Here is a 14,531-nt window from a genome sequence, read left to right as displayed (position 1 = left end):
CTATAGGACATAGGTAGAATCTGACAACAAATATTGAATGAAATTTTTGTATTCTTTTTAAGGCCACACCAAGTAAATTTTATGGATGACGTCCTTTAAAGACCCTAGATCTAATGCGAGGGGGGGAAAAACAAGAAGGGACCTAAGAAACAAGATGCCTAGATTATAAATATAATAAGAGACGACAAATGTTAGGACACAAATTGAATGAGGTGAAACAGTGTAACAAGCAAGAAGTCTTTCATTCATCATCAAAATAGCAATAAATCAGGTGGAACATCAGTTGTCGTCCTGTCCTGTTTTTGCGTTACGGGTTTCACGTCAATCTGACGATTTGCGGGACTGTCATGACTCTTTGGTCATAGTTACAGGAAGCGGAATTTCTTGTTTTTTTTCTAGGAACAGGCCAAAATCAATGCGTGCGCGGACGTCATCCATAAAATTTACTTGGTGTGGCCTAACATGGAACATGTGGTTTGTAACATTACAGTGGTAACGCTATAACATTACAGTCTGTCAATAGAAAAGGAGATTCAAATACTGTATATTGCTTGAAATAATTCAACAGATGTTGTAGTATATAAATATTAAGGCAGCAACCTTCATTGTTTTAGTTTCTGTCATCAACGAATGTAAAAAAAACACCACATAAACACATAATTCAGATCACAAGGCGCAATGCAACATGGGAATTTTTACCCCCAGGCGCAATGCGTCATGGGAATGGGTAACTGGTGAATGGGGTTGGGTAACAGACCACAGTCCGGCTGACGACCTTCTGTTGGTATCGACCGTCTGGTCAAAGAATAGAAAATACGCCCTAGGCTTCTACATTCTGTACCAGGTGTGCATATTGTAACATGTGGTGGGGACATAAAAAACGAACACAACTGAATTCCCTCGTGTTGGACATAGCCATAAAACACCACTAGTGTCTGCCTGATCGAGAGAATTTTCCTCGTGTTGAACATAGCCTAACATAAGGCCCTTTTCCTACTAGGATAAAATTATCCGGATTGATCCGAATGCAAAACCAATCTTTCTATTCGGGTAACATGTGGTAGGGACATAAAAATGAACACAACTGAAAAGAATGAAACACAAAACTAAGGCCATTTTCCCACTAGGATAAAATTATCCGGATTGATTCGAATGCAAAGCAAATCTATCTATTCGGCTGGATCCGGACAATTCTATCCTAGTACAAAGAGGGTCCAACACACCCGATGTATACTAGATAACTTTTATTGTACATTCATTCCCTACCGGGCTAAGTACAGGTGAACAGATGAAAAGGTTTATACATGCTTGTAGTACAAACAGGACTACTGATACTAATATAACTATTCAAAATCAGCTCTAAAATTACTCTAATACAAAGGTTCGGCTTCTTCTCGTTTCTTTGTGATGTTAAAAATATAATTTGAGATGAGTTTGTTTAATACAGGATGATCAAATACACTGTCATGCAAAACAGTTGAATTTCATATTTTCAGAAACTCATAGGGTTACTATACAGAATATGGAACCGCTATATGCTGCATGAGCTAGATACATTTGATATACATGTATGTCCAAGTGTTGTATATGGTAGTGGTTCGTTACCATAGCCTTTACATAAGGCCACACTGACCTAATTTTATGGATGACATCCTCTGAAGACCCCCAAACTAGTGCGCGCGGGCGAATAAAAAATAATTCTGGCCAGAAATAAAAATGCTACTAAACCACAGGAATACAAAGCTGTATATGACAATCCGGCACATTTATGAATATTTTTGCGGATTCATGAATCGACACTGCACGTATGTGCTGAGTTCTTGAGTCGTGGAGCTTCAGTAGCCTGGGTGCCGTCCTCCTGAGTTACCACCGGCTCCCTACTGTCGCTATATAGCACGCTACCATGGGCTATCCAGGCCAGAGCCTCGGATGACGTGAATTTTTTTTTTTGAGAACAGACGAAAATCAATGCGCGCGTGGATGTCATCCATAAAATGAAGTCGGTGTGGCCTAAACTTTTAACCTTATCAAAGGTACCCAAAAAGACAAGATATAAAGATAGCTTAAAGAAGATAGTGGTCCATTATTGCTTTTAAGTACCTAGCCATTAGACTGGCTCATCCGGATAGGCGAAAAGGCTTACAGAATCGTGAGTAAACAACTAAGTCGTGGGCCATTATATAGTTGACCTTTGGAGAGAGCAAAGAGCATGGTTACATTACTCATGTACTGATGGTTTTTAAGTACCAGGCCGGATGCATTAGGCATGTTGTCAGATGTTGGCAGGAAGAACAAAATTGTCAGAAAAGAATTCAAAACATGATAAATTTTCATCGTGTGTTTTCATGTAGGTAAAGTCATAGTAAAGTCAAACCCGATTTTTCAAAGCCAATTTTCTAGCCATTTATCTACGTACTGAGCTGAAAATCACACTTTCCCAATCTATATTGACCCTCATGGAGCAAAAATTACTAAAATTCTGACGGAAAATGGTTACTGGAATGGCCCTGGGTTGATTTTTAGGGTACCACTCAGAAAATAAAGTCATCTTGGGGCTTGTTTCTGCAGTTTTAAAAGCCCACATTAGCACATTTCAATCAGTATTTCATACTTTGGGCATTTAAAACGGCAGAAACAAGCCCCAAGATGAGTCCTTTATTTTCTGGGTGGTACCCTAAAAATCAGCCCAGGGCCCTTCCAGTAACCATTTTCCGTCAGAATTTAGGGAATTTTGCTCTACAACGGTTATATAATGGATAGTGTGGTTTCAACTTAGTATGTAGAAAAGTGACTAGAACATTGACTTTGAAAAATCGGGTTTCCAAGCCCTAAAAACTGCACTGGATGCCTTTAATAGGTTTTTAAAATACCTGATTCTATATATAAAAAACACAGTATCTTTCATTTTTGTAAAATTAGATAGAATGGTCCGAAAAAGTTTCAGGATACATTATACGAGTAGATGAATACTAGTATCCGGTTGTTACTGCATGAAAGCTTAACATTTTATATGGCGTCTTCGAATCGTCTCTTCCTGTCCCTTTCAACTTACATTTCGGCTTGACATTCATCATACAGACCGACAATTGTAGGGATGTCCTAAGCATCATTTCCTTCCGTGACAAAATTGATGCATTCTTAACGGAAGTTCCTCTTAGCTTCTTCCGCGGCATTTTCCAAACTCTGCAATTACATGAGCTCTACAATAACTGCGCTGGCGACTGGAGACTTCCTGTCCCCATCATTGGGGTAGAGTAGAATTTATGGCTGAAATTCCATGTATGTATAGAAGTAAGGCCGCAGCAAGTAAATTGTATGGATGACATCCTCCACAGACTCCAAATCTAATGCGATACGGCGAAAACAAAACAAAGCGCCCCCCCCCCAAAACAAGATTCCTACATTTTCAAATTTTGACATCATAAACCTTGTTAAACAAGAAATGATACCCGTATTGTGCAAGGTTTACTGTCAACTATTACAACACCCATTGTCACTGAAAAATAAAAGTTTCTAATCATTGTACAAATGGTTTTGATTCAGTGGGAAATTCGCATATAAAAGGGATGAAATACATCGCTGCAAGCATACAATACTTCGTTAGTTTTTATTGAAAAACGCGCCTGGCAAAATGACAATGTTTCACGAATGACATAGGCGTAAATGCCAATTTTTTACTGTTCTATCCCCCTGTCGATGTTTACGGTTTCAATGTATTTCTCCCAAAAATTAATACATTATATGCGCAAATTCCTAGTCAAAGATGCAATCAGAACGTTCTTACTTACACTCTCCCTTTACATACACTACACTTACATACACTAACCCTTTCCAATAGTACCTTTAACTCAATGTAACGGCAGTATCTTTTGTGATGAGTTTTGGTGATATACGGACTTATATTGCCATTGCAACTATACATATAACATCTCCACAATGCTGCTATACAACAGACTTCATTCCGTGCCTTCAACTGCAGCCATGGTCACATACGCACTACGATTTTTCACTCTAAGACTTCCAGTGATGCTACGACAGCCTTTTTGTGACAAAGCAGTAGTATTCTGTACAGTACATCCACCAGAATCCTGTAATAGTCTCATGTTGCTTTCGTACGTTTGTGGCAGTAAAGCGCGACCAGGTACAACCATGGCAGGGTTTCCATACGACAGTGGGTATTGTCCTTGGTGCTGAAAACCTGGTGCAGGTTCAGCTCCAAGTAATAAAAACTGCCATTCTTTCACCAGGGGACTACTGTAACAGTACCTGGGACCGGATCTACTGCTGGCCGCCTGTCGCCGCCGGTACCACCGTCTACCTGCCCTGTCCGGAACACAAGGGCTACGACGGCTCGAGTGAGTATCCGTTTATTTATTTATCTTCTTTATTAAACTTCACAGATTTAAAAATCTGTGATAGGCCGGCAACAGAAAGCTGCTTTCTCTTCCGTTTCTCTCTTCTTTCCTTCCTCCCTTATTATATTTGCCTTCGCCAAAGGAAAACATATCGTTTTTGCTCTGTTTCTTCTTCCTCTTCTTTTCCTCCAAAAAATAAGGTCAATGGCCTGAACCAGACGTCTGTCTCCATGGTAACTAGTGCTGGGTTACATCATGTTGCAATTTTATAGCAGGAGGGATTTAGACTCCCGTCACCTTATATAATGTGTTTGAGTAAGAACAGAGTAGACCATATCCGAAGGTAAACATTATGCATTTTCTTGGCAAATGTTTCCTTTCTAGTTTTCTTTTGTCTTCTTTCCTTTTCCACCTTTCTTTCTCTCATGTTTTTACCATCCAATCCTCCACAGATCTCTCAGATATTCCCCGTTATTTCTAAGACAGAAATTTGAATTTATTTCTCTGAAATAGCACAAAAAACACACTCCACAGATACATCTTCACAAAGCTTGATATTAAATCAGATTAACTTCCCGTGGTCTTCTAAAGAAACGATGTTAATCATCAAAGGCCTACCCCGAGGTGTATAGTGATCGTACACCTATTTGAAGATTATTTAATAATGTTTTACTGGGAAATTACCTTAGGCCATAACATCAACCTTTGCGGCCCAGTAACATGAAAATATCAAATTAAATCCACACTTTTATTCATGAAATGAAGTTGGCTCTGTGCACGCCCACGCTACAGCTAAAGGTTGCTAATTGTGATTTTATCACCATAGCAACCTATCAGCTGACGTTACATCACTATGGCAACGTGATACAATCGACCTGTATTTGCGCACAGATTTACCAACTCAAACAGTATGGAAAATCTCATTCAATATCTACAGTCTGTGCTAACCGAAGTAAGCACTTGGATGCAGCTACACTAGATCTCCTTTTTAGAGTACTTTAGGGGCCACCGACACCTGTGTACCTGTGTGAGTTACTCGTATGTTTATGTGAAGCCCCTGTTACACGTAGCCGAATATGGCCTCCCGAACACCGACCGAACTCCCCAAACCATATATGGTTAGGAGTAGGTCGGGACCAAGGTCAACTGTGGTTGGCTGATGTTCGGCTACAGTTCGGTTTTGCCAGCCAAATATTTCAAAAATGTTTAAAACATTTAGGTTGGGTACTGGTTGGCTGGTGGTTGGAAATAGGCCAGCAGCGTTCGGGGCGTGATTCTGAGTCAAATTTGACTCAAATGTAACTCAAATTCGATTTGATATAGAAAGGTAGGCCTTGCCTAAATCTGATCAAACTTCAGCCAACCTTGGTTGGTTGGTGGTCGGAGGAAGGTTCTGAATGTATGACAGGGGCTCTACCATGTCTGATCCTAGTGTCTTCCCCTTTAGAGATACTGGCGTACCGTAGGTGTAACAAAGCGAGAAAGTGGCAAAATCACATTCAATATCTTCAATCTGTGCTATAACTGAAGAAAACACTTGAATCCAACCACACTAAATCTCCTTTTAAATCCCGACGTTGTTCCCTGTAGAGATCCTGGCGTACCGTACGTGTAACCAGACGGGGCAGTGGCTGTGGGGACCGTGGACTAACTACACCGCCTGTCTCCCGCACAAGCTGCCGCCGGAACCTCCGGTCAAAGAGGTGGTCTTAACTTCTGGTTTCTTATTCTTATATCTATCAGTATATCTATCAGACGTAACATACTAGATGGGCAACCTTGTCTGTATCTTCATCGGCCATATGAATCATTTGCTTTAAATTTTAAAAAATCAGTACATCTTAACACTGTAGATTATATTATCTTGAAAGTTGATATGTGTTGGTAGAAGTCATTATGAAGGATTAATTTCCAACAGAAGAGAAAATGATTCATAATACAGTAAATTATATGATCTGCATCATCATATACAACAATTTGTGGACATGCAGTACTATATAGTCAGCCTGCTTAACAGATTTAATAACGTTAGTTTGCTATTCAGAATTGATATGCTTTTCATTGGGGAAATCTTAATCAGAAAATACTAATAAAACATACTGCCTTAAGCATAATTGTTGTGAGTAGTCTGGGACGTTTAATTTCTTGTTCCATGAACTGACCATGGGTGTATGATATAAACATTCTTTTTTTTACGATCTTCCGTTTCCGGTTCACAGCTGCCAATCCTGACCTTCGTTGTTCGTGACATCTATTTCTACGGGTCCTGCATGTCTCTCGCCTTCCTATTGGCTACCGTCTTCATCTACTACTACCTGAGGTAAGGAATATATACTTCTCTAACCAATTAAGTCTTTTAAAATCAATTAACCTCTGCGCGTTAAAGAACCCAACACACTTAATGAAAAATAAAGTGTTCTCCAACTCAAGAAAAAATAACTCAACAGGAATTTTTGACCGAATTACTCAGTATTCATCAGCTTTCTGACCCGAGTGCTGTAGACACGTGACTTTTACCCACGTGTGACGTCAGCACTGGGTCAAAGTTCGTCGGAAGTCGGTACCGCCCCCCGTCCCAGTTGAGCGAAGGTTGGTATGCCCTGATGAACTTTTATGCTAACCCAACCAACTTGTTGATACATTTAGGCATGTGACATCTGAAATATACTTTAATCAGTCAATTGTTTGGCTGTTTTCGAAAATATTTTACATGAAAACAAAAAAAAGTCGGGTAATTTGGAACGTGGATATAAATAGTAGAGTTTTTGGCAGAATATAAAGATACTTTCCTCACTAGGAGAGTTCTGGGAACAATTATTCTTGTATACCGATTATTAGTTTAATCAGGAGACATTATAATTCATCATTGATGTTATTCAGCAATAAATCAGATCGTATCTTACATGTATAAACTTCTCAAACACTAAGACTTCTAAGGATAAGAAGATTTTTCTGTTGTCTTGCTCGACTCGCAATTTATCAGAAGATATTACACAAAGAAGTGCTACATCCAGTCTGAAACCGATTGTCGCTAAAATTGCGATATATTGAAGCTGTAAAAATACATAAAGCAGACTAAAATACAAGTTGTAATAAGAGTAACCCTGAAAGACAGAAATAAAATCATGACAACTATTAAGGCAAACCATTAAGGCTAAAATTAGTACATTTTATAGATGACATCCTCCGTAGACTCCAAATCTAATGCGATACGCCGAAAAAAAAAACAAGGCAGGCCAAAAAAAGAAGATTTCTACATTTACAAATTTTAAGACCATAAACCTTGTTAAACAAGATTTTTGATCCAGTGGCAACATCACATATAAAGGAATGAAATACAACACTGCAACAAAGTAAAAGACAAAACAATAAACCAGAGCCTTGTCTTGTCTTGTCTCCTCTCTTCATGTCTATCTGCCATCCACGTTCCGGCATGGCAACAGATATCTTTACCCATTTTCGGCATGTTGTCCACTGTCAAAGGGCAACAAAATTTCTTTTTTCCCCCAAAAATCAGACCGAAACATTTCTTTTTTCCCCCAAAAAATCAGGCGAAAATTAATGCGCGCGCTGATGTCATCCATACAAATTACTTGCTGTGGCCTTGGGCAGACTTATAACAGCCATATAACAGAAGGATAGGAGTCGTTTCCTTGTATCAGTGTCAGGATTTATGATGCTAGCTGCGCGGGAAATCTTCTTATCATCTCACCTTGTTATTTTTATCTTGAAGATACTCTGGTTATATTACTGCTGACTGATAGTAGCGATGAGCTGCAATCCCTTCTTAAGAAGTGTACGTTATAAATCTTGAAAAATTAAGAATGATGGTTCCGAAAAGTCTTCTTGTTACTACTTCTGAATTCTACTGAGACCTGTAACGTTCACAATCGTTCAAATTTCTTGTATTCATTCATTTCAGCTGATATAACAATGACTGATTACCCATTATGAATACGAGTATCTATCTACAAATTGAGAATGATTGTTCAGAAAACTGTCCCTGTCAGTATTTTTTTAATTCTACCAAGACCTGTAACGTTCACAAACGTTCAAATTATCCATCGTTTTCTTGTATTTATTCATATCAGCTGATATAACAATGACTGATATACCCATTATGAATACGAGTATCTATATACAAATTGAGAATGATTGTTCAGAAAACTGTCCGTGTCAGTATTTCTAAATTCTACCAAGACCTGTAACGTTCACAATCGTTTAAATCCATCGTTTACTTGTATTAACATATCTCAGCTGATATAAAAATGATTGATATACCCATTATGAATATCTATCCACAAATTTAGAATGATGGTTCAGAAAACTATCCGTGTCAGTATTTCTGAATTCTACCAAGGCCTAGATGAACCAAAACTTCTACAACAAGTAAAATCTAAAAATTAACTAGAAAGCTAACATTTGCAAAGCAAATGCATAATGTTTACCTTCGCATATGGTCTGCTCTGTTAATTCTCGCTCAAAAACATTCATATATATATATATATATATATATATATATATATGGTTACACAGGAGTCTAAATCCCTCCTGCTATAAAATTGTAACATGATGTAATCCAACACTAGTTACCATGGTGAGAGACGTCTGGTTCAGGTCATTGACCTTATTGGTTTTGGAGAAGAAGAAGAAACAGAGCAAAAACAACACGTTTTCCTTCGGTAAACATATCAAATAAATGCCCAAAATTCAGAATACGTTTCTGAATCCAGAGTGACAACCTTCTAGTCAGAACCTTTAACGCTTTTCAAACCTAACATGTCTGGACTCTCGCCCTGTATAGGTTTCGTTTTAAATCAAGCTCCACAGGTCCCAGAATGAGTTATGTAACTTATCTCTATAAATGTGACTTTCCGTTGAGACCATGTCTGTGCAGCATTCTGTGTTGAGGCCCCTTGATGACTAGATGGCTTACCATGGCGTCTTTCCGCTAAAACACCCGAGGCTAGGACTTTGTACTCTGTACATGTACTTTGCAAGGTGGACAAACGTTTAAAACATATATGAGATGATGTCTATCGCTTTGGGCCAGCTATATACACATACTGTATGCATATGACTTATGGTGTATGAAGTTTATTACGGCCGAGAAAAATATTCGCAGATAAAAACCGATAAAATTGCTCAAATAAAATTGCTGCGTGTCGTTGGATTGTTGGTATTAGGCCACACCAATTTAATTTGTTAGTTCTCGGATTCGCCCGCTTCCTTTTTTCCGGTTTGCAAAAAAAAAAAAACATTTCAGGCTCTGAATCAACTAAAAAAATTATCATGTTTTGGCCACAACAGTTGAAGGAAGTCCCTTCTCTTCAGAATTGTTACAGTATTTACATCTATCAATGCAGTGGTTTGATTACAAGTTTGAAATTCATTGTTTGAATTACATACCAGTCTGGTATGTAGACTTCAAGGCTCGCATGAGTCCTATCATAGAATGAATGCCTGGCTCTGTTTTCATTTTTTCGCCCTGTCGCTTCATATTTTTTTCTGAAAAAAATCCGAGAACCAACAAATCAAATTGGTGTGGCCTTAACGTAGATCTAGACCTGTGAAAAGGCATTTGAATTGCAAAGCGTAACTTTATCTTAACGACGCTCTGGGCGTTAATTGCCTTCTTAAGTCGTCAAATGGGCCCTGGAGGTAATTAGGGTAATCTGCAGAAATGAATTGGTCCGAGTTGGCTTCCCTGTGGAACCCCGGACCCTAGGGACAGCACTAATCCCAGCTTGTGCGCTGACGACCAGATGGTATCTCAGCTAATTAACAGGATATATATTCACATTTTACCAAGACCAAAGGTCCTACGTTTGCTAATAGAAATTTACCGATTTAACATTAGCTATTTCTTTAGACCAAAATTACACATATCCGGAGACACTTTAGCTAATTACGGATCAAGGACATAATTGTCTTCGTCAGAAGGACTATGAAATTGTCTCGCCGGAGTGTGGGGAACTGCGGATTTTGCGATATAACTCTGGAAGGCATGATTCGACGTCCATGATTTTTGGCAGGCAGATTACCGCTGTTGAGGCCGAAGTCAAGTACAAGTTTTGGCTTCGTGGGGGTCCGTGCGTCACGTTAGTGCACCTTTTGTGTTTGTGGCTTGTTAGCAAGATAACTCAAGTATTTGTAAAATGTTGATTATAATTCTTGGTGTGGTGCTTACTATTGTCGGGACCAAGGTTAAGTTCGTTACTGAGCTTCGTGGGGGGTTTCGTTATGACTACAGGGGGCATTTTGTTAATTTTTCTTGTGAGCAGGATAACTTTTGTATGTGTGGATGGAAGTTAATGAAATTTGATAGGCATGTTACTGTCGTGGTCTCCAAGATTGAGTTCAAAGATGAGAGTCGTGGAGGTCATGTCCCCGTAATAGGACCTTTTGTGTTTAGAAATCCCCCACCTACATCTGCTTGGAGACAGCCGACAGCTGGATATAGCCAGGGAACCCCATAATGGGATGGGATCAAATGACGTTACATTGAGGGATTGTACTATAACTTCAGCAGGGGGAGGATAGGTTGGACATATGTCAGGTTATTTTCTACGGCCACACCAAGTAATTGGTATGGATGACGTCCACTGGAGACCTTAAATCTAATTACCTTAAATTTAAGGCAAGCGCGCAATAAAAACACGAAGGGCCAAAAAACGAGATGCCTAGATTTGGAATATACTAACTGTAGAAGTACAAATGTTAGGACACAAAGAACACAAGAAACAAGTCTTCTATTTGTCATAAAGACAAATTAACAAAACAGCAGTAGTCACCCTGTTCTGATTCTTTCCTTTATAACATCTTCTCTTATTATATTTTGCGGCGCTGTCGTGACACTTTCAACACAGTAAGAATTTCTTGAACGTTTTTTTTTACCATTTTCGCATGCGCGAAAATGGTAACTCAGACGAGATTGAGATTGGATCAACGGATGGATGGATCAACGGTTCCACCCTTCAACGGCCATGCAGACATGCTAAGTCACCGCATGTCGCTAGATGTCGTTGTTGCGACGGCCATGCAGACATGCTGAGTTGCCGCATGTCGCTAGATGTCGTTGTTGCGAGTGCACTTTTTACCATTTATGCCTTGGACGTTTGTATACTTTCCATTATGGTTGCTAATTTCAAAATCATAGTTCTATTAATGTTGCATAACAAAGCTGCTGACAAAACAAACTTAATTTGTCTTGAACAATAACTTGATTTTATTATTTGCCAAAAATGTTGATAAAGACATGTCTATAATCAAGGATTCACAGTAATCAAGGATTTTAATAAACTGCATAAATTATGTCAATGAGCATTAGCAGTGTGGATTAGTCTAGATGTTCAGATTTCCATTAGCCGGCAGTCCAGAGGGTCACACGTCCGACCAATCAAGGCGCTGCAGGCAAAGCTTATTAAAAGCCTCCTTTTCAGGCGTTCCCGGATCGGTGTTTTTGTGTGTGTTGGGGGGGGGTGTATTTTCTGACCAAACGTAGATCGCACGCAATAGAAGCTCCGGCCTACATAGCTGTCCGTGGAACTATTGATATTACCTGGGTGCCTAACTTTCACCAACATGTCTTTTGTATTTTAGGAAATTAATTAATTAATGAGTGAGTGTTTAATTAACTTAAATAGGTATTGCATTGTTTGGCAAGGTATTTTCCATTGACAATTTTTAATAGATCAGGTTGATCAAATGATATAATGTAAACAATTATATATGATTAGTAAAAGATGACTTTTGAAGTTCTCTTCGAGTATTATTTTAGGGTTGAATCAGGGTCAACGCGAAAAAAAATCATGATCCGGTGATCGACATCATGCCCCCCCGCACACTTCATGTATTCAGTGTTCTAAATACCCGTCTTCAGTCTGCAATTTGCAGATAGATTTTCAAGATTTCAGGATAAAAATTACACAATCTGCAATTTGAATATTCCCACTTACGTCACAATGGACTGACATCTCGCGAGACTCTTGTTGAGCGAGATGTCAGGCCATGTGACCAACCCCCCATACTTCATCAGTTTTGTGAAGCCAGCCCCAGCGAAGGTAGCGTGTGGTTTAGCTCCGGTTGATCCGGCCATTTTTCTGTGATTCCGGCGGTGGCAGCATTATTCTGGTTCCATGCAGAATTCCCGGGTTGGTTACCTGGTTTAGAAGGTACTGTTGTGGTAATGTCTCGAGGAAACAGGTTTGTTTGGTGGTATTTCGGAGCGCAGGGTAGATAAAGATTTGTCGACGTGGCAGCGCACGTGCATGCCTCGGCAGATAAGTATGTGTGCTATCCCTCTTCCTCTGGGTAACGTGTTTTTCTATTTCACAGTTGCAGACTCCCGGAGGAACACTGTGGCGACTCCGAACGCGAGAACAACTCAGACCACGAGTGGAAACCAGCCCGCGAACGCAAGCCTGTCAGCGGCCGGGTACAGCCCGGTCAACGTACGAGAGGGATTTCCCGCCTCGGGCGGAGCGTCTTGCCGCCCCGGGCGGAACGGGAGTGTGACCCGGCGGTAGCGCTGTTTGCATCCCCTGCCATCGGACAGAGCGAGCAGGCATCCCGAACATACTGATAGTTCTCTCGGGATCCAGTTCCGCGTTGTCGGCACTGGCCATCCCGCAGGGAGTCCCGGCACGGAACGCAGAGACGCTGTGGGTAGGAGTTTTGCCTCCGTTATTTTACGACCTTATGTTTGCGTGTGTCCACCCCGGAATCACGTGCGTGTACCTCGGGGCGTTTCACACTTCTTTACAGTCTCGTATTTCCCCCTTTGCCTTTGTTTTAAGCGTTGATGGCTCGTTTCCTCGGAGGGAAAAGTTTGTGAAATTTTGGTCAATTTTTCCGTTTGGCCCTGCGTTTGCTAGATTGTCGGATAATCAACGGATTGGCATCGGGCTGGTAGTGGAACAACCTGAGGCCTACTTCGGGGAAAGACTGTGGGACAATTTTTTCTAAGTTTCCTTTTGGTGTTTGCGGAGCTTCTCTGAGATTGTCGGACAGTCTCGAAGCGAGAAACTGTAGGACAGTTTCGTGTATCAGAGGTGGTAGGGACTGTCGGACAGTCTCAGAATTTGGGGCGTAAAACTGTTGGACAGTTTTATGGCTGATCACGTTCCCGGGGGACAACAACACTCGAGGTTGTTGGAAAATCTCGAGTTAGATGGGAAACTGAATAGTTTCGCTCTCCCTATGCGTGGAGGTTTCCGACAACCTCAAGGGGGGTTGGAGATGGAGGGCAGATTTCGGTAGTCTTCTGATCGTCTTTGGTCACTTGGCGACTATCGACAGCAGGAGGAGAGGCAGTAGAGCAGCTTTCGGTCGTCTTTCCTAGCGACAATCGACAGCAGGAGGAAGACGGTAAGATAGCTTTCGGTCGTCTTTCATAGCGACAACCGACAGTAGAGGGTGGCAATAGGACAGGTTTCGGTCGTCTTCCATAAAGGCTATCAATAGCAGAAGGGGAGACGGTGGGACAGTTTTCGGTCGTCTTCCTTTAGCCATTGACCTTTTGGTTTGGCGTTGCAATGGGTCATTTTTCTTTGTTTTGTACGTCGTACGGAGATGCGTACATGTATCGTAAACTCATAGGAAGGCGCTTTGAGTAGTACAATTTTTCGGTTGTATGTATCTGATAGCTACCTAGTTTTGGCATTTTATGGCTGGCTAAGCCCTAACTCGTGGACCGTGCGTGCTTTCCCCAGGGTTTGCCGCCACCATATAGCTTCGGCTGGTGGCCCGGGAAGCGAGCGAGGGCCCCTCCAGACCTAAATTTACTTAAGGTAGCCGACACATTTGAGTAAACGGAAGGGTTACCGTTTTAGGTTAGAAAAACCGAAGGAGATGTACCCGTACCCGAGAGTTTGGGGTACACTTGAGGATGAGATAAGATTGAAGTGCTTTAGAAACAGGTGTGTATGCAGGACACCAGCATCACGTTTACCGTCATCATCCCAGTGTTGGAAAGCAGGCGCAAGTAGCCCTTGATCCACTGAGGCTCTGGGAAGAGAGGGTGTCGGCTATCCAGTGAGTAAATGGGTCTGGAACGGGCCCCGCTCCTTTACGGACCACGGCCAGTAGTACAAGAACTGCTGGCAAGCTTGTTGCGAGCGAGGGCTCACTGACTACAGTTCGGGGACTCAGTAATTGTGCCCCAGGCGGGCGGGT

The 14,531-nt window shown here is 41.0% G+C and overlaps 1 protein-coding gene across 1 annotated transcript in view; it reads left to right on the top strand.

Moving 5' to 3' along the window:
• Nucleotides 1-14,531, top strand: part of LOC109486539 (corticotropin-releasing factor receptor 2-like) — a 28,856-nt gene that overhangs the window by 2,203 nt on the left and 12,122 nt on the right. Inside the window, exons 3-5 of the mRNA XM_019790376.1 lie at nt 4,248-4,355; nt 5,946-6,058; nt 6,575-6,675. Of these exons, the coding sequence (XP_019645935.1) occupies nt 4,248-4,355; nt 5,946-6,058; nt 6,575-6,675 (322 nt within the window). The remainder of the gene's footprint in view (nt 1-4,247; nt 4,356-5,945; nt 6,059-6,574; nt 6,676-14,531) is intronic.

The sequence above is a fragment of the Branchiostoma belcheri genome, unplaced genomic scaffold (assembly GCF_001625305.1).
Source record: "Branchiostoma belcheri isolate BF01 breed outbred unplaced genomic scaffold, Haploidv18h27 scaffold81, whole genome shotgun sequence".
Taxonomy (NCBI): Eukaryota; Metazoa; Chordata; class Leptocardii; order Amphioxiformes; family Branchiostomatidae; genus Branchiostoma; species Branchiostoma belcheri.
This window is presented reverse-complemented; position numbering and strand designations above follow the sequence as displayed.